This window comes from Triturus cristatus, chromosome 7, assembly GCF_964204655.1.
Source record: "Triturus cristatus chromosome 7, aTriCri1.1, whole genome shotgun sequence".
NCBI classification, from domain to species: domain Eukaryota; kingdom Metazoa; phylum Chordata; class Amphibia; order Caudata; family Salamandridae; genus Triturus; species Triturus cristatus.
The window spans coordinates 639,670,311-639,697,803 of NC_140590.1; the positions used below are offsets into that span (position 1 = coordinate 639,670,311).

Consider the following 27,493-nt stretch of genomic DNA (forward strand, 5'->3'; position numbering starts at 1 on the left):
GCTTCGCCAAATATTCTTAGGCCAAACATGCCCTCAACACCCTGCATTGGCTACCTGTAAAGAAGTGAATCAAATATAAAGCACTTTGCATCGCCTTTAAGGTGCTGCATAACTTAGGCCCTACCTATTTGACAGACTGATTCCAATGGCATATCCCAGTACGTACAATTCGGTCGGCCTCTCTGAAGTTGGTGAAAGAACCAAAGTTCTGATTCATAGATGGGGCCAAAAAAGTTTCACTAGTGTCAATCAATCAATCAGGGAATTGTAAAGTGCGCTACTCACCCATGAGGGTCTCAAGGCGCTGCGGGGGGGAGGGGCCTGCACCATTCATCCGAAGAGCCAGGTCTTGAGGGTCTTCCTGAAGGTGTCCAGGGAGGGGGTGCGTCTGATGTCTTCCGGTAGCTCGTTCCAGGTCTTGGCCGCAATGTGAGAGAATGCTCTTCTGCCTGATCTGGTTCTGCGGATCTGCGGGGTTTCAGTTAGTGCGAGGCTGGCGGATCGCAGGTTTCTGTTGGGTACGTGGAAGTTTATTTTGTCGTTGAGGTATTTGAGTCCGTTGTTGTGCAGGTACTTGTAGGCGTGAGTGAGGATCTTGAAGGTGACTCTTTTCTCCACGGGCAGCCAGTGGAGTCGCCGCAGGTGTTGGCTGATGTGTTCATGCTGGGGGATGCCGAGGACGAGTCTGGTGGCGGTGTTCTGTATTGTTTGCAGTTTGTGAAGCAGGGACCTGTTGATGCCGGCGTAGTGTGTGTTGCCATAGTCGAGTTTGCTGGTGATGAGTGCGTGGGTGACTGTTTTCCTCGATTCGGGGGGGATCCATTTGAAAGTCTTTCAGAGGATGTGGAGGGTGTTGAAACAGCTGGAGGTGACGGTGTTGACCTGTCGGTGCATGGTGAGTGATGAGTCCAGTATGATGCCGAGGTTCTTGGCGTGGTCTGAGGAGGTAGGTGGGCTTCTGAGGGCGGTTGGCCACCAGGTGTTGTCCGATGCTGAAGGGGTTCTTCCAAGGATGAGGACTTCTGTTTTGTCTGCTTTGAGTTTTAGGCAGCTGTTGGTCATGTAAACTGCCACTTATTGCATTCCTCTCCGGAAGTTGAGTTTTGCGGTGGTGGGGTCTTTGGTGAGAGAGAGGATGAGCTGGGTGTCGTCGGCATAGGATGCGATGTTGAGGCCATGTTGTCGGACAATGTCTGCGAGGGGGGCCATGTAGATGTTGAAGAGGGTCGAGCTCAGGGATGAACCCTGTGGTACTCCGCAGGTGATGTCGGTGGGGGCGGAGAGGAAGGGCGGTAGTTTGGTCCTTTGGCTTCTTCCGGTGAGGAACGTGCGGATCCAGTCTAGGGCAGTGCCTCGTATTCCGGCCTTGCGTAGTCTGTAGATTAGTGTGCGATGAGAGACTGTGTCGAAGGCTGCGGATAGGTCGAAGAGGATGAGGATTGTGGAATGACCATGGTCGAGGAGGGTCCGAATGTCATCTGTGGCGGCAAGTAGGGCGGTCTCCGTGCTGTGGTTTGCTCAGAATCCAGACTGGGACGGGTCGAGGATGGTGTGTTCTTCGATGAACTGTGTGAGTTCCCTGTTGACTGCTTTCTCTGCCACTTTGGCTGCGAACTGGAGGAGTGAGATGGGCCAGTAGTTCTTGAAGTCGGTGGGGTCCGCCGTGGGTTTCTTGAACAGGGGCCTGACTTCGGCGCAATTCCAGTCGTCTTTGAAGGTGCCTGTTTTGAAGGTGGTGTTAATGGTGTGTTGCAGTTTGGGTGCGATGATGTCCGCGGCTCTGTGGTAGATAGTGTCACAACCAGATGGTGGAATAAGCTACCAATAAAGCTAAAAAACTCCCCCGATCTACTCTCCTTTGGGAAAGGACTTTAAACCTGGTTATACACTTTTTAACCTTCCCACAAGTTATAGAGATGCAACATCTCTCTGGTGCCATGTGTGTTGAGCTGCAAGCGCCTAGACCCCCTCGGATAGTAGTGCGCTATATAAATCATAATCAGAATAAGCTTGATTCGATTTCAGAAATATAAAATCACAAAAGCAAACATAACACATAAAAACTATTTAAATATTCTTTGCTTTACAATACAAGTATACTATGCTTCTGCATCGAGTCCATTTACAAATATATAAATAAATAAAATAATAAAATCGGGCAATTGCAAACAAGCATTGCTGACTTTGCCTAGCGGGTCACGAATGGCAGCTCCAATCTGAGTTGGCACAGGGCATTTTCCAATAATGCTGAGACCCCCAGGGTCGATCTTTTCACAACTTCAGTGAACTTGTAGTGTCAAGACTTGTGTGCGTTGGAGTTTCCAAGGAAATTCTCACATGAAGACACCTTTCACTTTGATTGGAGCTTGGGACTCCTGCCCCTACCACTCCTGCCCAGAGCTCGCAAGAAGACCAGCTGGCCCAAGTCACCCTAGTAGCCCCAGACTGGGCAAGGTGAGTATGGAATCTGAACTCCTGACTATGAGCATCTGTCCTTCTCGTCAGCAGGTCATGGCTTTAGATCTTTCTCCCGAAGTAGTTGGTTTTATCTCGGGAGCCAGGTGTCCCTCTACGAAAACTGTTTCCGCAGGACGCTGATAGAAGTTTGTTGTCTGCTGTTCCTTCCGCATCATCTAGCAGTTTCAGAAATCATTAACTGACATACTATTATTTTGTCTTTCATTGGCTTGATAAGGCCTTACTGTGGTGACAGTTAATGGTTAGTTATCAACCCTCTCTGCCTTTTCATGTCTATTTGTTCAAAAACCATTTTGCGATTATTTTCTTTAAACGGCTGATTCATTTGTTCCCACCAACACCTTTTGTTGATTCCTTTATGGGATCTTAATTTGGTCCTCACTTATCTTATGTGTGCCCTATTTGAACCAATGTGCAGCTGTTCTCTCTCCCTCCTCACACTGAAGACTATCTTCCTCACAGCCATCATGACAGCTCGTTGCGTGAGTGAGCTACAACCTCCATCTTTCCAGCAACCATATACCATCTTTAGACAAAAGCAGCAATCCTACCAAAGGTAGTCATGCCATTTCACCTAGGGCAGTCCATCACTCTACAACCTTCCCCCTCCCCCTTCATCCATTTAAAGAGGAAGAAAGACTCCATTGCCTCGATTCCAAGAGAGCCTTGAGATTCTACTCTGATTGAACCAAGGAACATCAGGTGGGGGTTCTCTGGGGCTAGAAGGGCAGAGCTATTCAGAAGAGAACCATTTCCAAATGGATTGTCTTACACATGAAGATCTGTTAGGGGCTGACCAAAAATCAGCCTCCAGAAGGTCTTTGTGCTCATTCCATCAGATCAAGGACGGCTACGACTGAACTGATGTGCAGAGCTATCCCATCTTGGACATCTGCCAGGCAGCTACGTGGTAGTCAGTTCATATGTTCATGAAGCACTGCTGCCTGGATAGCCACGTTCTGTGGGAGAAGCATTTTGCCCCGTCTCTCCTGCAGGACTTCCTGCTCTGAGCTGTTCCATAGACCCACCACTTGGGAAGGTATGGCTTGGTTATTTCTTCACAATATGAAGAATCTGTAGTTCGAAGTATCCATTAGATGCAAACATTAACGGTTTAATCTAATTTCTAATGGCCCGCATCCGACGCCACGGACAGAAGAAACTGGCAGTGCGCAGAGGTGGTGACTAAGGGTTTTTGCCTCACATCCAGGGTGGAACGGACCTGAAGCCGAGCTGCACAATGCCACCTTCTGACGTGCAAGGGCATTGCTGAGAAAAAGCTCTGGATCCAGTCTAGTTCCTGGGGATATTCACAAAGTGAGGAATATGCAGTCAGAGTATCCACAGAAAGAACATTACCCAAGGTAAGTATCTTATTCTATGAGCATGTCTTTTTTCCGAAGCAAAGGCTGCATATAGATATGTAAAATAGAACTTCATTACTTATATCTTATTGGAGGTTACATTTGCCAGTTTGGACCTTCGCACCCAGGACTGGAAAATGACATTACCCTTGAAAGTGTTGCACTTCCAGTGCTTCTGGCTAGCCCTGACGGCCCAAAACTGGCTTGGCAAAGCAGTTGAGGAAGCTTCTGCCAAATACTGTGGGCCTCCAATGTGGATTAGCAGGCTTCACTGACTAACCTCAGCCAACGTGTACATTTAAAGGAAATCTGACTTTTTAATTGACACTGCTTCATTGGCTGTTCACTATACTATACTCCTACAGGCTCCTCCTTCCTGTGTTCTGTGGAAGACTGGGTCTTCCTGCTGCAATTTTTCTGCCTTTTAAAAGGTGTGCAAAAAGGGCTGGCTGGGCTGTTGAAAAATACCTTCCTGATTCTCTACTGGCTCGTCTCATCAGTGGAACGTCGTTGATCAAATTCAAGCAGTTGTAGTTGAGTTAGGTGACAGAAATTCAGAACCGGTCTGTTCAGAAGCTCTCCTTCCCCAAACCCCTTCACAACTCCAAAGATGCTAGGGTGAACAGCTACAGGAAGTGGCAGAAGGCATCTCAGATCAAGGAAGCTCAGGAGCACTTGGAGATACAGTGGAGAGGTTGCAAGCTGCAGTTCTGCTCCTTGACAGTAATTTAATTGGCGCTGAGCTGCTGAAGCCTCTAATCCAACTATAACCCAAGCAACCTTGTGGGGATTAATTCTCATGTGTGTTAAGTATCAGTCTTCTTTCAGATCAGTTTGCATGAAAGTGTTGAGGGATCATACAACTCTGACTAAGTGGGGCAAGTGTCCTCTGACTGCTTCGACCATACTGCTGTGATCACTATCAAAAACTAATGCTCTAGAACTGCAATCCAAGAAAATCAATGCTCAAGTAGATGTACTGCAAACCAAGGCCTGCAAGTCTAGGCCAACCTAGTGCAGAAAACAAATGGTACTTTACAAGTGGTTTATTTTGAGCTACAATTACATGTAAGAACAGTAGTTCTGTAGCATTGGATCTTTCATAGAATCACATGATTCTTTTATTCCTTGTAGACAGACTAGAAACCTTTGGTAGGCAATGTTAGTACAACAGTGCTCCATCTTCAGTGTGATAGCAGCCGTAGACAAAATGCAATCAGACACCCTTATTATATATCCCAAACTCTGAGAGCGGGACTATACACTTATTGACAGATGAGAAGAATTTCTCAGTTTTTCTTTCTTTTTTTAGTTTTTATTGAACTTTTTAGCTTGTATCCGATATCATGTACCATTAGGTTGTTCAGCATAAAGTATGAACTGGGACACAGCACCACGTAAAATATTCTTCAACTGTTAAGAGATTGCCTCAACCTCCAATTTCTTGGGCTCTGCATTCCCCAATTACTAGCCATTTAGTTACTTCAAATGTGACCCTTTCTTCAGTGAATGCTCTAGAGGCATTCATGGGGGAGTCCAGGGTCATTTTTGTTTGTTTAATCAAAAAGGTGTCCAATGCACCGATCATTTGTTCCCCTATTGTACTGTTTGCACCATTAACGTGATTTTAGCTTCCATCAATCTAGATAACTCTCTTTCTGATAAAGATTTCTAATCTCAGACTCCTCACCTTAGAATATTTCCTAAGCGTTGGAATGAATCTGCAAAACTTAGAAGCAAGTACCCCTGCGTGAGTTCCGAGGTGGTGTCTGCAACTCCGCGCCGATGTCCTTTGCACCGGTTGAGACATGTGCAGGACAATATAGGTGCAACCTATGCGTCTGACAATAGTTCCTTTCTTTCTGCACCAGTCAACACGGATTCGCAGCTACCTTCAGTCATTTTGATCACTTTCTAATAAGGATATTCAAGCATTTTTTTAAAATGTCTTCTAAGGTGCAGGGGAATGTCCACCAAATAAGCAGGGTATAAGCCTTGTGGATAATACTACAGGCAGATGTAAGTTTTAGATCGCCATTTGGTCCGTTTGTGATGGCGGGTGTCATCCCATCACTCTGTGGCCTTTAGGGACTGTCCTTAGATGCACCCCAAAGCCATCTGGGAGCAAAAGCCCCAGTTATTTGTTTCCCGCCACCAAAGGACCCTCCTCATCAGTCGTAGACACAGGGTAGAGATGCTGGTCCCACGCCTGAAGCGGTCTCAGCGATGAGTCATCATTGTTAAGGTCCAAGTCTTGACTTGAGTCCAAGAAAAAGAAGCAGCAATCTAATCTGGATTCAACATAGTCATCCCACTGTAAGTACCCAGAGATGGTGCGGGGTGCCAAAGCGCCTCCAGAACCCACTCCCGAACTCATACCGCGGAGCCTGTTACTGACCGCATTCCACAGCAGCATGAATTTCCTTGGGCCGGGGCGACTCAGCAGTAGATCTTGGAGTTTCAGGAGGCAATGCTTATTGCTGTAGCTGACTCCCACTGGTGCACTTTCAGACCAATGAGCAAGGAGGCCACCCAACTGGGCCTGTACCAGGAAGACCTGCCTTGTTGCCAGTGGCGTCCTCTGGACCGATATCTGTAGCAAATCAGCTTCTAATGCCGAAGCGGGATCCAGCAACGCTGATACAGACTTCAATGACGTTTCTAACCCATTGTGCTGTCCGGTGCAGAGATGGTGCCGTACCGAACCCGTCAATGCCACTTATTCCTTCCAATCCAGATAATCTTTTTGATACTGATAATTTTACTCTACCACTTGGGGAGGAACAGTTTCTTCATTACACATTTGGCACTGACTTCAGCAACATATGTTACAATGCAGGAGATTATATTGCCCAACCATACCAGCATGACAATTGGTATGATGACCTTAGACATGTCTCCGGATACTGTCTCTCTTTCTCCTGGTGGCCCCTGCTACTGAAGAGAGGGCATCCTTTTCAGTAGTGATGAGGAGGGCTGCAGAAATTCTTGATCTCCAGCTGCCCACTCCAGAGGTGAAGAACCGCATACTCACGGAAGTCCTTCTACCGAACCAGACTAATTCTGAACCTCTCCTCCCATCAAATGAGGCTCTTACCGACATGCTTTTCGGGACCTGTGTCAACCCCTTCACAGGCCCTAATTCAACTGACCGATCGTCCGTTGGGGACCCAGACTTAATCATGCAACACCTTAGTGCTGAGAGTCTTGTGGTGCAGGCTTCAATTAGTAAAATAACCCTGGGTAATTAATGACTTCCCAACCACTCCTCCTGATACCGAGTCAAACTGGATTAACACACTGTACACAGGATATTTTTCCCTGTCAGCCTTGCGTTTTGTAAAACCTCATTCCTTCTGGGTTACTACACCCATGTCTTATGGCATTCAGGTGCCTGGATCCTTCTACTTGTCCCTGACAAAGCCCAACACATCCTTTCACAAGCCATGTAGGATGGCTGTGATTTTGCCAAGTTGACTATTCATTGTGCCCTTGATATAACTGACTTGTAAGGTGGAGCCATTGGCACCAGTTTGGCCGTCAGCCGGTACACATGAATGCGACCCACTGAGATTTCTACTGATGTCCAGTCCAGCCTCATCAGAAAATGCCCTTTGACAGTTCCTAAATTAAAGGGAAAAGGCTGGTGCCGTGCTTCTGCAGTTCAAAGAGAGTAGGTCCACAGCACATTCCCTGGGCTTGTCCAGAACACCACATCAGATGTCTTCTCATTTTCACCCTTTACGTGTCTTCGATAGGGGCTTCTCAAGCACACCAGACTGCTCAACTCTTTCGTGGCCTAGGTTCTCACAAACCACGTAGTCCTCAGAGGTAGCGTTTAGCCCAGTCAACCACCCCTCCACCTGCTGCAGCCTGTAAGCCTCTTTAGCCCTTCCTTAGTGACGCACAGCCAGCCTGTAGGTGGCAGGATCAAGCACTTTCTGCATCAAAGTTTTCTGGATCCAGTGTAAAGCTTGGGGTATATTCTAAGGTGAGGAATCTGCAGTTAGATAGTCTCTAGCAGAAATAGCGTTACTGTAGGAGCACTTACATTTTTCCAGCCTAGCTCTGTCTGCCTCTTGGCTAGCAACTTAGCAAAATCTGCAAACAGGCATGCTATTTTCCGTATTTTTGATCTAGGCAAAAAATCCAGAAGGGAAATCCTTGTACTTGACACCAGTTTCAGGCCAGCAACCTCCCCTATGCAGTCAAGTGTTCATAATGTTAAGTAATCAGTGGACAGGCCTATAGCATATGCAAGAAGTCAGCCCTTTCCACCCAACACCTGTCGAAAGCACCAGGAGTTTGAATTGTGCATTTTGGGTCACCGTGTGAGCATAGTTTATGATTTTTCCCCATTCTGTATCTTAAATGGTCCCAATCATGTCTTCCGTCCACAGGACTCTTAGTGAGATCAGCCGAGTTGTAGTCATATCCACCAATGCTCAGTATATTTCAGTTGCTGCTTCAAGTGAACTACCCCGTTTCATTTTTGTCTCTTGTGCTGTATGCATGGTTGGAGGTTTTGTTTTCAAACCCAATGCCCACTGTATTCCATGAAACATAGCATTTAAAAATAGTGTCCCATATGTCTCACATGTGACTGACTGAGCTCCAGAAATGTACACAATCTGTTGCCCTCAATCAAATCTCTAAAGGTTTTCTTTTTAGTATCTTTCTAGACCCCCCCATCTGTATGCCAGAGGCTAGTTTGCGAAAAGACAGCAGTGATTTTTATGATGTTTCAAATAAACAACAGAGAAAGTCATGTCCCTCCCACCCAGGCATCTCGATGCTTGAATGTTACTGTTGCATCTGGCAACCATTTATCACCCTTTGAATTATGGCCGCAAGGTAGTATAACAACAGTCAAGGTAGTAATAGCAGTAGTCCACCCCCAGGCAACCTCACCTGTGTTGTCACAAAGTAACAAAGCTGTTTTGGGAGGACAATATTTTTTGATATGGCTGTCCTTCCTTGAGCTAAAAAAGGGCGTTTCAAGAAAACATGAACTCTTTGATTCATGCAATTGACTCGCATCATAAGCTATCAAATCCTCTAGTATGCTGTATGTCTGCACACCTAGGCATGTAAAAGTTGTTTCCCCCTCTCCCTCCCCCCCCCCCAAACTGAGATGGGAACTAGCACCGCCCTCCAGGGGTGGCCAATCTGTGTTGTATGGGAAACTCATAGGACTTTGTGACATTGGGCAGCTACCCTCTGCAGTTGGTCCAGCCCTAGAGACACATTGTTACTGATAATTATTCCCAACTGTTTAGCCCTCTGTCTGCATCATAAGGATAGGTCAGGGTCTTCAAACTGGCTGGTAGGCCCCCCTGGGGGGCCCTCTGATTATTCCCGTAAGTGGGGTTGGGCATGCTATGGCCAAATGAAGCATTGTGCTGATAGCAGTGCTTTATATTAAGTGGGGAAAAATGACCTGCAGTAAGCCGCTCCATAATGGACCATCACTAACATGTTTTGTCATTTATAGCCTAGCTAGGAATATGTGTCAAAAGGGAAAGGACTCCAAATATTCTTCAAAAACCCCACCCCCATTTCTAATAATGACACTGCGGATACTTTTACATGTTAGTAAGGCCTTCCTGACCAGAATGGTATGTTTGGCAATCATGTATTTGATTGCATTTTTAAAATGGTACCATAACTTAACTACGATGTTTTGACATATTTAAAGATTGCCAATTTAATAGAATATTTGTGAAAGATTCTGATGGGGTCCCCAGTCCTTTTTTGTTTTTTCTCACATTCACGGCATTAAAATGTTAGAAGACCACTGGGCTAGGGGCTCCATGGCCTGAGCAAATATGAGCAGGAAGAGCCCCTACTCACATGGCCAAGATCATGATATAATTCCCACTACGGCCATCAGGTGTGCATATAGAAGCCGGATCCTCTTAAGGATCCCTGCACCAACCCCCAATACCTATAGAACTGTGAATAAATATTCCCATCTTAAAGGATCTCAAGGACTTTCTATACCTATTGGCAAAACTACTGGTGCGGACTGTGTCCTGGGGCATTCTATCATAACGTGCAACAACTATCTAATATTTGGTGCTGTACATCTGCTGGGAATACCTGTTTGATCAAGATTAATACACGCAGCCGTCAAGGGATGCAACCACTTGGCTCGAATCTTGGCAAAAAGTTTGTAGTCCCGGTTGAAAATTGATAAATGGCGGTCTGCATTCGGTGCTAGTAAGTCCTGGCTCACTTTTGGAACTATGATTGCTTCTCATGCAGACTGTGGCAAAGTCCCATTGCCACAGGCTGACTCATAATCATCATGTAGCTTGGGAGCTAAAAGTGTGACATTTATAGAACAAAACTACACAGGTAGCCTATCCCCATCAGGGTTTTTCCAGTAGCCATTGGCCTTGATGGTGTCCCTGACTTTCTCAAGCTCTCCAGATCAGTTTTTTCTGCGGTTTAATTTCTGATCTGTGCATCCCTGATGTATTCGATTATGAGGTTTTCATCACTGTCTTTCTGGTTTTGATACAGAGTGCCATAATAGTCCAACTTCAATGTATTTATCTGGTACAGTGGGGTCACTATAATTCCTTCTTGATTTCTAAGTGTCTCTATCTGCCCCCTGCTATTCTAATTTGTTTTATAAGCCAGGCAAGCAAACGACCGGGCATTGCAGTTTTGCCACTAGCACTTTATAGTCCATTTTACACATGGTATTTTTGTGTTCAGTGTCTTGCCTTAGCCTGTGTCAGTGTTTCAGGGCTACCTATCAGGTTGGCCTATTTCCCTTTCAAGAGCACTAGTTACATTTCTCAACACTGTTCTCACCTCATATTAGGTTGCTTTACATATGCCACAAATGAACACCTATAAGGTGTCCAATTCTGTATAGGTATCATTCGTTGAGGCGTCATTAAATTAGAAATATTGACAATTATGTGACTTTAAATTCCTTGAATATCCTATGTTCCAGGGTCTCAAACCTCCATTTCGAGGTGCATGATTTAGCCTGTCCCCATTTAAACACACCACAGCCAATTCTGGTGCGTGGTCAGACACAATGTTTGCCAGATGTTCTGCTCTAATCAAGGTACCAGTCATGTGTCCGAAGTGTAATATCAAATTAAATTTAGAATATAATTTGTAGACTTGTGAACGCACTATTTGTTACTACCAGTTCGTGAAGGCAGTACTTCTTTTCCTTCCATTTTTTTGCTCGGTGGGTCTGTTTTCCCACCGGAAGCTGAGTAGGGTTGACTCTTCTACGATCAATTCCTTCTTTAAGATCTGTAAATATTGTGGGAAAAAGAGTTACATCCAGAACACCTTTAAACCTTGCACAGTGGGCAGGGGAAATGCGATATTTGCCTAAATTTCTTAACAAAGATACTGAAGGGCAGTAAGTGGTGCCTAGCCGTGGTGATATGGTGGGAAAAGATGGCGATGTTGATGTCTGGTGTCAAAGTCAACGATCTCCACAGTGACTGAGATCCTCTCTGACCATGCTCTTTAGGATCAGATTTCTGGTCAGCCTCAGTCAGCATAAAAGAAAGAGTTGAGTATTGTGGCTCCGAAGAAGCATACTTGTAGATTCAAATGGTCAGTGTCACCAGATCCCGAGTTGCCCTAGAAAAAATGGAAAAAGGAAATATCATTAACTGGCTCATTGATGCCCAAATGATTGTCATCTGCACCATCAATGCCCCTCTCATCCCCAGCAATGAAATACCCAACACTGATGAAAGCAAAATGTTTGACAGTCATTCTCATCACTTTACTCACCCTTTCCAATGTAAGGGTTGCTGTGTCCCTTCAGTTTTATGAATTTAGAAAACATGCCACAAGAGGCAAAAAATATCAGGTTCTTGTTGTCGCCATAGTCTTCTTTTCACTTACTCCCAACTAGGGGTTAGCAAAGATCTATTTGTGAAAGTAATAGTGGTAGTTTCTTGTAACATTTAAGTACAAGCAAAGCTGTAAAAGTAATCTTTTGTAGCATTAATTTGAAAAATGTACTGAGACGGAATTGAGATCTGTATGTGTTTAACATTTGACCCTATTTCATCCTTATAATTACAAGATATATTTGACATTTATTTAGCACCAAAAATACTACTTGTTAAATACTGCACAAGACTTATCTGTCAAGTGGCAACAAGTTGATGGGACACCTTCCGTCACATATGATCTTCTTTATCAGTCATCTGAAACATGGATCACAGTCGAAAGCATTGAAGATGCTGACCATAGGTTCCCCCATCTCCCCTGGAAAATGTGGCTGTTTACATCTTGGTGGCTGTAATTTCACCTCCACCAAGATCCTACCTTGCTGTAAAAGTCTCATGTTCTCTGGGAGCCCAGGAATTGTGAAGAAGTCCCCTTTTAAGCCAAGATTCCAAAACATTGGACACCAAATAGCTGTCCTCTAAAGTTTTCCTCAACTCAGTCTTTGGTGTTATGCAAGTTTTTCCCTTTATGGACCACATGATGTCCTCCAGTATGGATTAAGTGGTGAACTGTCTACAGGTTCATGGTTTTCCAGGTGAGCAATATGTCTGTGACAGACCTCTCTTGCCAACAATGACAGCTGCAGTATCCATCTGTGGCAAAAGTTCAGCTGCTATGTCTCCTTGCTCCTGGACTGTTTCGAGAAAAGTCACTTAGATGTCTTTATTTTTTTAAAACATATTTTTATTGATTTGAAAACAAAGAATCATATACAGGATTAACATTTCTGGAAGCATATGATAATGAGACAATGAGAGAAGCAGTTGACTATAAATTATACATATACATTTTGTTATCATTTAGGATTTGTAAGACTTTCGAATCACTTTTCCCTTCTGGAATCCGTTCTCTTAAGGTACTGCTTCAGGTCATAGTCTCCACATGTCCAATGACAAATCTATAAAAAATTTACAAAAAACATTCCCACCTCCCCCCTCCCTTAACAAAACTTCCCCTCCCTTCCATTTCTGGTTGTGTGCTTTACATATATCACTCTCGTTTCCCCACATCTCTAGTGGTGTCGGAGGTAAGTATCTTGCTATTCCTATTAATCCCTGTCCGATCTACTCCCCGTCTGATCATTCTCAGCATCCTCACTTCAGAGTGTACCACAGGATTCTTCACCTTGCAAATCTCTCAGCATTGCCCTCCATGCTTGTAAATCATCCTCTAGCTTCTCATCTCGCCTAGTTTGCTGCATTCGCACCACTTCAGCCGTCCCCAATTCATTCACATCTAGCACCAATTGTGTCACTCTGGGTGGTCTGCGGTTCAGCCACCAGATGGCTATCCGGCGTTTTGCCAGTACCAACCCTAGAAGAACGAATCTTCTGCTGAGTTTTTTGTTCTTAGGTCTGGGCAGCAAGCCCAGCAGCACCACCCGAATCTCCCTTGTTATTACCCATCCCGTTGCCTCCCGCAAAGCAGTCAGGACCTCCGTCCAGTAAGATTGCAATTCTGAGCAAGACTATACCATATGTATAAAGGTAGCATCCTCTTCCCCCACATCTGGGGCCGCGCCCCGACTGATCCGAATAAATTCTAGGTAGTATCTTGGGGGTGAGATAAGTCTGATGAACAAAATTAAATTGTATTAATTTAAAGCGGGTGTTTGAGCTCACTTGTTTAACCCCTTCATGACTCTTAATCCAGTCCGTTAAGGGATCCTCTGTCAGTTTGTCCCACTTCTTCTGAACCGGGAGTGTCTGGACCGTCCTGTCTTCCCAGATTGGTCGGTATAAGTGCGACACCAGTCTTCGTCCCTTACCCATAGCCAACATTGTCTGCAACATGTGAGAGGCAGGGGACTCCTCCGGAAACATGGGCCACAGCTCCCTGCATACCTGGGCTATTTTCCTGTACTGTAAGAATTTTCCTGGGCCTAATCCAAACGTTTGTCACCTGCTCACGAGTGATATACTTTTTATTGTCACTTAGATGTCTTTATTGATAGCACCTTCCTTGGCATTGTCTCAGGAGCCCATCTTCTCACAGTAGGAGGAAAGATTTCCCTTCACTACCACCAGTGGACCCAAATACCCAAAGAAGCTTGAGCGAATTAAGTAGTGAAGGACTGTGCCCTTCTGCTGCCATTCCTTCTCCTTCAAGTACCACTTCTGCCACAGTCTGTAGCCCAGGGAAATTTGTAAAAGGTACAGAGGACCCGCTTCTTAAGGCCTATTCCTGTCAGTATCTTATGCTGAGTGGCTATGTGGCTATTCCACCCACATATCACTTCGTTCTTGAGGCATCCTCTCAGAGTAACAAAAGGTTTGGTCATGTGGTACTCTGCTACATATTGGTGTGGCCTAAATTGCCATATTCCTTCATTTACCTGCTCAACTTCTGTAGAACCTTCCCATAAGCTGAGAATCGGGATGAGTGAGACACTTTGAGTATGGTAAATGTACTTTAATGTGACTCAGCTACTCTTACTCTGTATGTTTGTTCCCATTATCAGTGCACTCTCACTGCAGCTGTCATTAGTCAGAAAACCTATACTTGCTCCTTTCTAAAAAAAAAAGTATTTAGTTATGCAGCACAATATCCTTGGTGCAACCACATCAACTGTTGCGTGGCTAAACACTTATAAGGTCCCAAAGGCGAGACCTATTGGCTATGCCAATGCTTGGTGTGGTTGTGTGTGTGGTTGTGTGTGTGTGTGCCCGGGTGTGTGTGTGTGTGGATGTGTGTGTTTGTGGTTATGTGTGTGGTTGTATGTGTATGGTTGTGATTGTGTGTGGGGATGGCTGTGTGTGGGTGTGTGTGTGTGTGTTGTGTGTGTGTGTGTTGTGTGTGTGTGTTGTGTGTGTGTGGTTGTGTGTGTGTGGTTGTGGGGGTGGTTGTGTGTGTGTGGTTGTGTGTGTGGTGTGTGTGGTGGTGTGTGTGTGGTGGTGTGTGTGGTGGTGTGTGTGTGGTGGTGTGTGTGTGTGGTGGTGTGTGTGGTGGTTTTGTGTTGTGTGTGTGGTTGTGTGGTTCTGTGTGGTTGTGTGTGTGGGGTTGTGGTTGTGTGTGTGGTTGTGTGTGGTTGTGGTGGTTGTGGGTGTGTGTGGGTGTGGTGGTGTGTGTGATTTTGTGTGCGACAGTAATACTAAAAGCATCTCAAAATAAAGGATCACAAACATCGAGTTTGTGGAAAGAGAAAGCACATTGTGAGCCAAACGGGCGCAGCAAAGCATTAACACAACAACAAAACAAACCAGATCACTTAGCGAAGACGGAGTGCTGATAATGGATACACACAGCCCATCATCTTAAGAGTTCGATTGCAGCCAATGTGCACTCAAACCTGCCCCTCCTTGTGAGTTGCACCCCATATTTCATGAGTTGTAACTGCTGCACCCACCATAGCACTTTGAGATCTAAAGCGCTACATAGGTCTAATCGATTAACCAGTCGCCAACATGCTGTGCTTTTAAAGAGAATGTGCCAAAAGTTTCCAGCTTCCTCATCATGTCCTCATGAAAGCGCCAACGAAAGGTGGAACAGACATGAAGCAGCCGCTGCGATCAGAAATAAACACTGTGAACGTTGTCCAGTTTCACAGTAACATTTCCTTAATGTTCTTTAAGTCACAAAACAGTAATACTAAAATCATCTCAAAATAAAGGAACACAAACATCGAGTTTGTGGAAAGAGAAAGCACATTGTGAGCCAAACGGGCGCAGCAAAGCATTAACACAACAACATGTTCTTTGATGTTTGATGTTCTTTGAACGAGAACATCAAAGGGGCGCCGCGAAAGTGATCGCAGGCAAAAGTGACAGTGATCGCGGGCGCTTAATGAGCATGACGAGGTTTGCCAGCCTCTGCTCCTAAGCGCGCGCCCGCGTACATGCACTGTAGCTCTAGGCTGGCCATGGTAGCATTTTTTGAGCCCTCACAAAAAGTCTCGCCAGACCAGCGCATGCGCTGGGACAGGCGAGACCTAATAAAGGGAACTTCGCAAGGGCACCTACACATGCAGGGTCGGTGGTGAGCTGCATAATACTTATGCTTGCATCTGTAGTACTGGCGCACAGAAATTGAAACCGTTTCCAACCCCTTCCCTCAGTAGCAGGAAAACCCACAAGTTGATTGCTGGGAAAGAACTTACACACGAAGAGTAATAGAGTCATCATAAAGGTAACTTTGTGTTCGAGGCATATGAGCTGCAGATTACACACTTTTGCATAGATCACCATCTGGTGTTGGGCCCGGATGTTTGCAGTTTGTTTTTCCTCTTGGAAAGTCTTTGGAAGTCACGAGGTCGGTGACTCCTCTTGGTCTGTTTTACGCATGGGCTTCGGCTCCATCCTCAGATTGTTTTTTTCCGCCATCGGGCTCGGATGTAATACTTCGCGCTCCGGTTCCGAACATTTCCAGTAAGACGATCGAAGCGGAATCCTCGCTCATCGCGGTATTGTTCAGATCCTGGTCTCCTCAATCACCTTCTCTTCGACACATCTTCGATTCCAGTCGTCGACGGCGGCCTTCGGGCCTATCTAAGCTCCGGTCCCGGCTGATGGAAAGAACTCCATTCAAGAAGTGCCCTCGATGTGGGTCCAAATTCCCCCACACCGATCTTCATGAGGTGTGCAACCTCTGCCTCTCCCCTGAACACGAGGATCGAGACTGTCCCGCCTGCAAGTCTTTCAGATCGAAAAAGACTATTCAAGATCGAAGGGCCAGACGAAACATGGCGCACTCCTGGACCTCCGTTCCAGTCGACATCTTCGGGGACGACGTCGAAGCTCCGGGACAGCAGCACACCGAAGAGGACCTAGTCAGTGCTTCCGAAGCCGACGACTCTGATGTGGAGGACATAAATCCGGCGCAGAGGGTCGTGAGTACTATACCCGCGCCAACACCCAAAAAGGCTTCGGTCACGCCTTCGCCTCAGGGCCTAGGCAAGAACAAAGACACTGCTTCAAACACCCCACCTTCGGGCCCGGTGAAGAAGCCTAATAAGCCTTCCGGCGGCTCGGGCTCGAGCCAGCCTGCCAGCGGTGCCGATAAACACACTTCGGCACCGAAAAAGAGACCGGCCTCTACCTCGACACCATCTTCACCAAAGTCCTCGGTGTCGAAACCCAGCCTTTCGGTACCGACCAAACATCATAAGGCCCTCGGCACCGACACTCCAGAGCCGAAGCCTACCTTGGCGCCGACCAAAAAATCAGAGGTTCCAAAAAAGCACGGCACGGACAAGCCTAAAAAGCCATCGGCCCCGAAACCTTCGGCGCCGACGGAACAAACATTGTCTCAGGAACTGTTTACACCGGATCCCTTGCAAAAGACACTTACCAAGGATCCAAAAACTGGACATTTGGCACTTTCTTCTAAAAAGAGACATTTGGACAAACCGGCTCCGCCTCCACCTCCAAAGAGGAAAGACTGTGCTACCTCCCCTTTCAGAGTGCCTTCCCCACCTCCTCCACCCTCTCCACCTCCGCCTTCTCCACCCCTGCCTGATCGCTCTCCGGCCCCGTCTCCAGACCATGATGATCAGGGGGACCCATACTACGATCCAGGGGATGTGCCACAAGACCCCACTCCTACAGGATCCCCAGACCCATGGGACAATTATAATAATCCAGACATTCCAGATGTCCCACAAGATGACCTTTATCCATCCAGGCCATCTCCACCAGAAGACTTATTAGGTTTTCACCACCTACTTCAGAGGGCGGCACATTATCACGGGGTAGAGCTACACACTCACCCAGTAGAGGAAGATTTCCTCCTCGACACCTTTGATACCGCACATAGGTCTACTTCTATACTACCTATGCTCAAGGGGGTAATAAAACATGCGCCAGAGGTTTTTAAAGACCCAGTCAGGGCTAGGGTCATTAACCCACGCATAGAGAAAGTATAAATCTGCCCCCACAGATCCTGCCTATATCAAAGGGCCAGCGCCACTGGATTCCCTACTGGTCTCCACTGCACGGAAGAGGTCAAACTCCCAGGCGTCAGGCGAAGCACCACCACCTGACAAAGAGTCAAAGCTACTGGACGCGTCAAGAAAGTGCACTGCGTCACAGGCAGCCAATATATGGCGTATCGCCAACACTCAAGCGCTATTGGCCAGATACGACGGAGCGCATTATGATGAACTAGAAACCATCATGCACCATCTCCCAGAAAAATACAAAAATAGGGCCAATGAATTTATTCAAGAGGGTAAGACTATAACTGACACCTCTATACGGTGTGCCTTAGACGCAGCAGACTCAGCCTCCAGGGCCATTAACACTAGCGTCCTCCTCCGTCGCCATGCTTGGCTGAGAGTTTCAGGCTTTAAACCTGAGGTACAAGCCTCCATATTAAATCTTCCATTTGATCAAGAACATCTATTCGGCCCAAAGGTAGATGAGGCCCTCGAGAAGATGAAGAAGGACACAGATACGGCGAAATCTATGAGAGCCCTGCAGTCACACCCTCCTAGGCGCTCCTTTCGCCGCTCTTCCTTTCGGGGCACGACCAGAGGCTACTCCTCAGATAGCACGTCCACTTCCTACAAATCCCCTGCTCAATCCACCTTCACAAGGGGTTATCAAAGAGGCGGCTATAGAGGCAATATCAATAAAGGCAGAGGCAAAACAAATACCGCCCGCTCTGCCACACCGCCTACCCAATGACTTCCCCCCTGCTCCCTCCAGACCATCCCACTCCGGTCGGGGGCAGGCTACACAATTTCCTTCACGTCTGGGAGACCATCACATCAGACAGATGGGTGACCCAAATTATTCGTTCAGGGTACTGCCTAGAATCTACCCCCCCCCCCAACATTCCACCCAGGCAATGCCCAATGTCACAAGAACATTCTACGTTACTAAAACAGGAGGTAATCTCCCTCCTACAAAAACAGGCGATAGATCAAGTCCCCGCCAATCAGCAAAATTTAGGGGTCTACTCCCTATATTTTCTGATACCAAAAAGAGACGAGACTCTACGACCTATCTTAGATCTCCGGCCTCTAAACACATACATACATTCGGACCATTTTTACATGGTAACACTTCAGCAGGTACTTCCGCTCCTCTCCCAGAACGACTTTCTCACCACACTGGACTTGAAAGACGCATACTTTCACATTCCGGTACACCATGCTCACAGAAAGTACCTCCGATTTGTAGTGGATGGGTAACACTACCTGTTCAAGGTGCTCCCAATCGGGGTCTCAACAGCACCAAGAGTATTCACCAAGTGCCTAGCGGTAGTGGCGGCACACCTCAGAAGACAGCACATTCACGTCTTCCCATATTTGGACGACGTCCTACAACCAATGTGTACATCACACCGCCACTACAATCCAACATCTGAAAGAAACACGTTAGTTAGATTCCTCACCTTAGAATATCCCCAGGCGTCAGACTGGATCCGGAAGATTTTTCGTCAGCAATACCCCTTGCGCGTCGCTAGGCGTCGTCTGAGGCTCCGCGTCCGTCGTCGGCGTCGTGCGCCGGAATGACGTCATCGGAGTACTTAGACGCCGCCCTCGCGCGCTGACGTCAGTTATTCTTTTTTCCGCGCCAGTAAGCGCAGATCCGGGAGAGCTACCCCTTTAGTCATTTTTTGACTAACTTTTTCGATTCCTCACCTTAGAAGCTGTTCTCTTCCCTTAGTTTGGGCCTGCGGTCTTTGAACACCGCCTGTCTCTTGGACCGTTATTCCCACTCTCTGTGGGATGCGGTGGAGGACGTGCTGCCCCTGTGTCCGGAGGAGGTCCGGACACGACTTACCCAGGCTCTGGCCGATGGGAGGGATGCAGCACGACACGCTATCCGATGTGGGCTTGACACCACAGACTCGCTGGGTAGGGCAATTTCTACCACAGTGGCGCTTAGACGTCACGCCTGGCTGCGGTCCACGTCATTTTCGGGCGATGTCCAGAGCACTCTCATGGACATGCCCTTTGATGGCACTCGCCTTTTTGGCGAAAAAGCGGACAGTGCGCTGAATCGCTTTAAGGACTCCCGGGCTACGGCCAAGTCCTTGGGCCTCTCGGCCCCGCGGTCGCAAACTTCCTCTTTTCGCCCCTTTCGTGGCCAAGGAAGGGGTGCCTCCTCACGTACGCCTAGCCACCAGCCGCAGAACCAACCTGCGCGCGGTCGCGGACGTGGTTTCCGCCGAGGCGGTTCTGGAGGACGACGAGGTCAGCCCACATCCACCCCGGCAGCATCCGCCTCAAAGCCTTCCTAGTCCGAGCTTTCAGGCCCATTCCACGCCAGTGGGCGGCAGAGTTCGCCATCACCTGCTCCACTGGCGGTCCATCACATCGGACAGGTGGGTGCTGCAAATCGTCCGAAGGGGCTACTCCCTCCCCTTCGAGACGACCCCTACAGCCATGCCACCGCAGCACCACCGTATCTCGGGGGATCATTTGAATCTTCTCCACGAGGAAGTTTCGGCCCTCTTGGCCAAGGGGGCCGTCGAGCGCGTTCCGAGCCCAGAAGTAGGTCGTGGTTGTTATTCCCACTACTTTCTGGTGCCCAAGAAGGGCAAAGGGGGCCTGCGCCCTATCTTGGACCTCCGGAACGTCAATGCCTTCCTCCGGAAGGACAGGTTCAAAATGTTAACTTTGGCTCAGGTTCTAGCTGCCCTAGACCCTGGAGACTGGATGGTAGCGTTGGACTTGCAGGACGCATATTTCCACATCCCCGTCCTGCCGGCCCACCGACGTTACCTGCGGTTCACGGTGGGCCAAGAGCACTTTCAGTTTACTGTGCTCCCCTTCGGCCTCACCAGTGCCCCTCGGGTGTTCACAAAAGTGATGGCGGTGGTCGCAGCTCATCTGCGCAGATCAGGGGTTCCAGTCTTCCCCAATCTCGACGACTGGTTGTTGAAGGCGGGCTCGCCCCAGACAGTCGTCTCCCACCTCCAGACTACGGCGGATCTCCTGCATTTGCTGGGATTTTCCATCAACGTGCCGAAGTCACACTTGAGTCCCTCTCAGAAGCTCCTCTTCATCGGAGCAGTTCTCGATTCGGCGCAGTTCCGGGTCTATCCACCGGAACAGCGGGTCCGGGATATTCAGGCCCTGATTCCCATCTTTCGGCCTCTATCCTGGGTTTCGGTCAGGCTAGTGTTGCGGCTTCTGGGGCTGATGGCCTCCTGCATCCTACTAGTGCATAACGCCAGGCGGCGCATGCGGGCTCTGCAGTGGGACCTGAAGTTTCAGTGGGCCCAGCATCACGGCAACCTGTCCGACCATGTCTTGATCTCGGAGGGCACTGCACAGCAGTTGCAGTGGTGGCTCACGGACCGCGATTGGGTCATGGGCAGAAGCCTCTCCCTTCCCCAACCGGAGCATGTCGTAGTGACGGATGCGTCCCTCCTGGGATGGGGTGGCCATATGGGAGAGGCGGAGATCAGAGGCCTCTGGTCTCCGGCGGAGTCTCGTCTCCACATCAATCTGTTGGAGTTGAGAGCGATCCGGCTTGCACTGAAAGCCTTCCTTCCCTCTGTCAAGGGCAGTGTCGTGCAGGTGTTCACGGACAACACCACCGCCATGTGGTATTGCAACAAACATTGCGGGGTGGGGTCGTGGACCCTTTGTCAGGAGGCTCTGCGCCTCTGGACGTGGCTGGAACACCAGGGCGTCACCCTAGTGGTTCAACATCTGGCGGGCTCTCTGAACGCCAGAGCAGACGAACTCAGCCGCCGGTGCATGATGGATCACGAATGGCGTCTGAACTCCGAAGTGGCGCAAGGTCTCTTTCAGCAGTGGGGAGAGCCTTGGTTAGATCTATTCGCCACCGAAGAGAACGCGCAATGTCAGCAGTTCTGCACGTTGGAATTTCCAAGGCGGCACTCGCTCGGCGACGCTTTTCGTCACGAGTGGAGTTGCGGTCTGTTGTACGCCTTTCCGCCTATACCACTTCTGCCCGGAGTTCTGAAGAAGATAAGGCACAACTGGGCCCAAGTCATCTTGGTGGCTCCGTATTGGGCACGAAGGTACTGGTAACCCGAGCTACTCAGTATGTTGACCGATCCTCCGATACGTCTGCCCCTTCGGGAGGATCTTCTGTCGCAGCAGCAGGGAACGGTCCTCCACCCGAACCTGTCCAGTCTCCACCTCCATGCGTGGAGATTGAGCGGCGGCAGTTGATGCCATTTGACTTGCCTCCTGAAGTCTGTGATATCATTCTGGCAGCCAGGCGTCCCTCCACAAAGACGGTATACGCCTGCCGGTGGAACAAATTTGTGGCATGGTGCAAAGCAAAGGCTGTGGATCCCCTTTCCGCCCCTCTTTCTGAGGTTCTCCTGTTTCTTCTTTCTCTGGCCCGGCAGGGCTCTGCCCTGGGCACCCTGAAAGGTTATCTTGCTGCCATCTCTGCCTTCTTGCGGCTTCCTGATCAGCCTTCTCTTTTCAAGTCCCCTGTAGTTACACGCTTTCTAAAGGGCATTACTCACACGTTCCCTCCTGTCCCTTTTGTAATGCCTCAGTGGGACTTGAATCTTGTTCTCACATTTCTAATGTGCGCTCCCTTTGAGCCTCTTCATAATTGTCCTCTTCGTCTGCTGACGCTTAAGACTGCTTTTCTGGTAGCCATCACCTCGGCTAGACGGGTGAGTGAGCTCCAGGCTTTATCTTCAAAGCCTCCTTTTCTCTCTGTTCATCCGGACAAGGTTGTCCTTCGGCCTCGTCCCTCCTTTCTTCCGAAAGTGGTGACTCCATTTCATCTTGGGCAGTCTGTCACCTTGCCCACCTTCTTTCCGCCTCCGCATCCTTACAAAGAGGAAGAGAGGCTCCACCGTCTGGACCCAAAACGTGCGCTCTCCTTTTATTTGGACCGCACAAAGCAGTTCCGGGTGGACGACCAACTTTTCGTTGGATACGTGGGTGCTAAGAAGGGGAAAGCTGTGCACAAACGGACCATCTCTCGGTGGGTCGTTTTGTGCATCAAAATGTGTTACTCCTTGGCAAAAAAGGACCCTCCTGTTGGGCTGCGCGCCCATTTTACTCGGGCCACGGCGGCTACTACTGCTTTGGGACGAGGTGTCCCTTTGCAGGACATCTGTCAGGCGGCAACGTGGGCCTCGCTACACACGTTTGCCAGGCATTATTGCCTTGACAGCCAAGTCCGGAGGGATGGCTTCTTTGGCCGTTCTGTCCTCCAGGACTTTCTGGTGTGATCTTGGTTCGCAGACCCACCACCGGGGATGGTATTGCTTGGGTATCTATTCTAAGGTGAGGAATCTAACTAACGTGTTTCTTTCAGATGAACAAGTTACTTACCTTCGGTAACGATGTATCTGTAAGAAACATTAGTTAGTTAGATTCCTCACCGACCCACCCACCCTCCCCGTTCTGCGAACTGACATCTAGGGTTAAGGTTATCCTTTTCAGGCCCCTAGATTTTATTTTTGGCACCAGTGTCGGTCTTTGCATGGCTCTGCGTTCCTGGCGCGGAAAGCTATGTACAAGAACTGACGTCAGCGCGCGAGGGCGGCGTCTAAGTACTCCGATGACGTCATGCCGACGACGGACGCGGAGCCGCAGACGACGCCTAGCGACGCGCAAGGGGTATTGCTGACGAAAAATCTTCCGGATCCAGTCTGACGCCTGGGGATATTCTAAGGTGAGGAATCTAACTAACTAATGTTTCTTACAGATACATCGTTACCGAAGGTAAGTAACTTGTTCTACTTCACCAGCTAGGCTTCACGGTGAACCACCAAAAGTCCCAGCTAATACCATCCCACACAAAACAATACCCTGGTGCCACCATAGACACCTCAAAAGCCATAGCCTACCCCAATCCTGCCAGGATTGCAAGCATTCAAGCTTTGCGTCAAAGATTCATACCTCAACACTCTCTCCCAGCAAGAGTGTTTATGCAACTGATAGGGATGATGGCCTCTTGCATTTTCATAGTGCCTCATGCAAGACTCCAGATGCGTCCACTCCAAGAGTGCTTAGCGCGCCAATGGAACCAGGCCCAGGGGCAACTGACAGATCTGATGTTGGTAGACGGTCACACCTATCGCTCTCTGCAGTGGTGGAACACCACGAATCTTTCCAGAGGTCGACCGTTCCTGGACCCGGTTCCACAAATAATCCTAACAGACGCATCGCTCTCCGGCTGGGGAGCTCATCTATTACACCTCACAGTGCAGGGCACATGGACGCCGCAACAAAAGTTACTCCACATCAACCAGCTGGAGTTACTGGCAATCTATCTAGCCCTAAAATCCGTTCACACACACATTTTAGGCAAGGCAGTCCTTATTCGCACAGACAACATGACGGCCATGTACTACATTCAAAACAAGGCGGCACACACTCTCCACAGCTCTCTCAACTAGCACAGAGCATTTGGAGATGGGCAATTCCACACAAAATCTTTCTCCTAGCCCAACATGTCCCAGGAGTCCAAAACACCATGGCAGATCTGCTCAGCAGACAAACGCAGCAGATCCACGAGTGGGAACTTCACCCGCAGGTTCTTCACCCGTTCTTTCAGATGTGGGGGGCATCCACACATAGACCTCTTCGCCACCCACGAAAACAAAAAATTCCCAAGCTTCGCCGCCAGATACCCACACCCATTGTCCAAAGGCAATGCGATATGGATGAACTGGTCAGGCAAATTTGCGTACGCCTTTCCACCTCTCCCACTAATTCTATTAGTGGTGCGAAAGCTACAACAGCACTCCCTCACACTGATTCTAGTAGCTCCAACATGGACCAGACAACCGTGGTACACCATGCTGCTGGGACTCTCGGTAGTGCCACACCAAAAGTTACACCTCTCACCATGCCTCCTAACCCAGCACCATGGAGAGATCAGACCCCCGGACCCAGCTCAGCTCAACCTGGTGATCTGGCTCCTGAGATCCTAGAATTCGGATACCTTTACCTGCCCCCTGACTGTATGAACGTCATCAGAGAAGCTAGACGCCCTACTACTAGAGCCTGCTACGCTGCAAAGTGGAAAAGATTTGTTGTTAGTTGCCATAACAACACAATCAACCCTCTAGATGTATCTATACAGCACATTATATGCTGTTTACTCCATCTACAAAGGTGATACCTAGAATATACATCCATTCGGCTACACCTCGCAGCAATTGCCGCTTACCTACAAAACAGACAGCACCTATCACTTTTCAGAGTGCCTGCCATTAAAGCCTTCGTGGAAGGCCTCAAACGAATAATCCCCCCCAGAGTACCACCCTCACCTGTGTGGAACTTAAATATAGTTCTCACAAGGCTAATGGGACCGCCTTTCGAACCTTTGCATAAATGTGAACTGCAATTTCTCACATGGAACACAGCTTTCCTTGTAGCCATCACTTCCCTTAGAAGGGTCAGTGAGATACAAGCACTTACTATACAAGAACCTTTTCTCCAAATGCACCCGAACAAGGTTGTCCTCCGTACCAACCCAAAATTCCTACCCAAAGTCATTTCCCCCTTTCATCTAAACCAATCGGTAGACTTACCGTTTTTTTTCTCGCAGCCTCAAACTGTTGCAGAAAGGGCTCTACACACACTGGATGTTAAAAGGTCCTTAATTTACTATATCCAGAGAACACAACCTTTCAGAAAGACAAAACAACTGTTTGTCTCTTTCTCTCCACCACATAAAGGCAACCCCATCTCTAAATCAGGGATAGCTAGGTGGATTGTAAAGTGCAGACAAATTTGCTACCACAAGGCAAAACGCACGCTATCTGTTCCCCCTAAAGCCCACTCTACACGAAAGATAGGGGCTTCTATGGCTTTTCTAGGGAACATCCCATTAGATGATATCTGCAAAGCAGCTACATGGTCAACACCTCACACTTTCACTAAACATTACTGTGTAGATGTGCAAACCAAGCAACAAGCTAGTGTGGGCCAGGCTGTACTAAAAACACTTTTTCAAACCACTGCAACAGATACCGGTGGTCGCTGCTAGGGTTGGGAACTGCTATATAGTCTATGCAAAAGTGTGTAATCTGCAGCTCATATGCCTAGAACGGAATATGCTACTTACCAGTATGCATCTGTTCTTGGCATGTAGAGCTGCAGATCTACACACGCCCACCCGCCTCCCCGGCTACCTGTATCTGTTCCAGTCTTTCTTATTTAGATACAACACACATGGGTTTCTTCACTATTATTACTACGCTCCATCTTTCCCTGTTGGCGAAAAACAATCTGAGGATGGAGCCGAAGCCCATGCGCAATACAGACCAAGGGAGGAGTCACCGACCTTGTGACTTCCAAAGACTTTCCAAGAGGAAAAACAAACTGCAAACATCCGGGCCCAACACCAGATGGCGATCTATGCAAAAGTGTGTAGATCTGCAGCTCTACATGCCAAGAACAGATGCATACTAGTAAGTAGCATATTCCTTCTGCATCATGGGTATCCTCCTGAGACCATGAAGCTTAGTATTTAACAAATGATCAAAGCTGAGTTTAGGGATTCCTCATTGCATTCCATGATTCATCTTTCTCTGCTCTATCAAAGTGTTTTTATCTTTTTTGACGCTTAAAATGTGTTTGCATGTGGCTAATTGATTGTTTAAAGCACCGTTGTGCTATAGAACTGCACGATTTATAAACATGGTAGGGAGAACAGCTTTCCACCTTCTAACCCACATACCTGAAAGAATTTGCTGGCAGCGTATCCACCCTTAACGGTTGCAGGTAATACTTTTTCCTTGAAGATGGATGGCCTTTAGATGTGGTCAAGGAGATGGCTGCAATTCTAACTTCTACATTTGACCAGTTTGCGAGAATCTGGGTAGGTCTGTTTCTTATTATCCGAACATAAATAGGCAGAACCCAGTGTATACTATTCAAGGTAATACAAGAGAATGTATTTGTTGATTCTGTTTATTAATTTTATTATAATGCATTTTTTTTTTTTTTTTTTTTTACAGTATCAGCATTTATTGGATACATTGTCTTCAATGCAAAGTTATTTCTAAATTGTGCATTATTTCCACATTACCTGTTTATATTGCTTTTTTTAATTGAGTCGCATATGCAGGAGCTGTGCTTAAACTGAAAGCCCTGTAGACATGCAATGCGAAGTACATTGTTTTGTATTTTTACTAACAAGGTTAAATTGTATGTGCATTTCAGCTCAGTCCCTTTGTCTACAGTGAGTTTGCAAGAGAGCGAAATCTTCATGTCTCGTTACTTGACCGACTGTATGAGCACTACCCTACAGAGTTTCCATGTAGAATTCTTTTGTGTGAAAACTATCGCTCCCATGAAGCAATCATCAAGTAGGTGTGAACCTTTTCCACTGCATCACCTTTTTGTTTTTGCCTGGTGTCAGCAAGTGAAAGAAATGCAAAATTATGTTTTGGTATATTTAATATTTGCAAATTTAGTTTAACCAGTCAATGCCATTTAGAAATAAAAAGAAAGAATCCTAAAACTGCTATATGTCGCTTGACCTCAATTTGCTCGTGTGCTACTGTGTTTTTAGAATAAAAAAAATGTGTTGGTATTTAAATCAAACTCCAATTAATACCAGGTTTATTAATAGGTTAGTGTTAAGAATTGTTATGGATAAGTAACTGGAACCCCAATCGAGGGCTGGCCTAAACTTGTAACTCTCAAAATATGTGGACTGGTGCGCACACTGACAGAGAAACAAATCTATGAGGGCAAAATATGTCAGGAATAAATAGCTAAAGATCTGGAAACT

At 47.6% G+C, this 27,493-nt stretch overlaps 1 protein-coding gene across 3 annotated transcripts in view; it reads left to right on the top strand.

Moving 5' to 3' along the window:
- The window catches only part of HELZ (helicase with zinc finger), a 2,003,166-nt gene that overhangs the window by 1,088,194 nt on the left and 887,479 nt on the right, over positions 1–27,493 (top strand). For all 3 annotated transcript variants that reach the window (XM_085617266.1, XM_085617269.1, XM_085617268.1), the window contains exon 19: positions 26,920–27,065. In XM_085617266.1, coding sequence (XP_085473392.1) covers positions 26,920–27,065 — 146 coding nt within the window. The remainder of the gene's footprint in view (positions 1–26,919; positions 27,066–27,493) is intronic.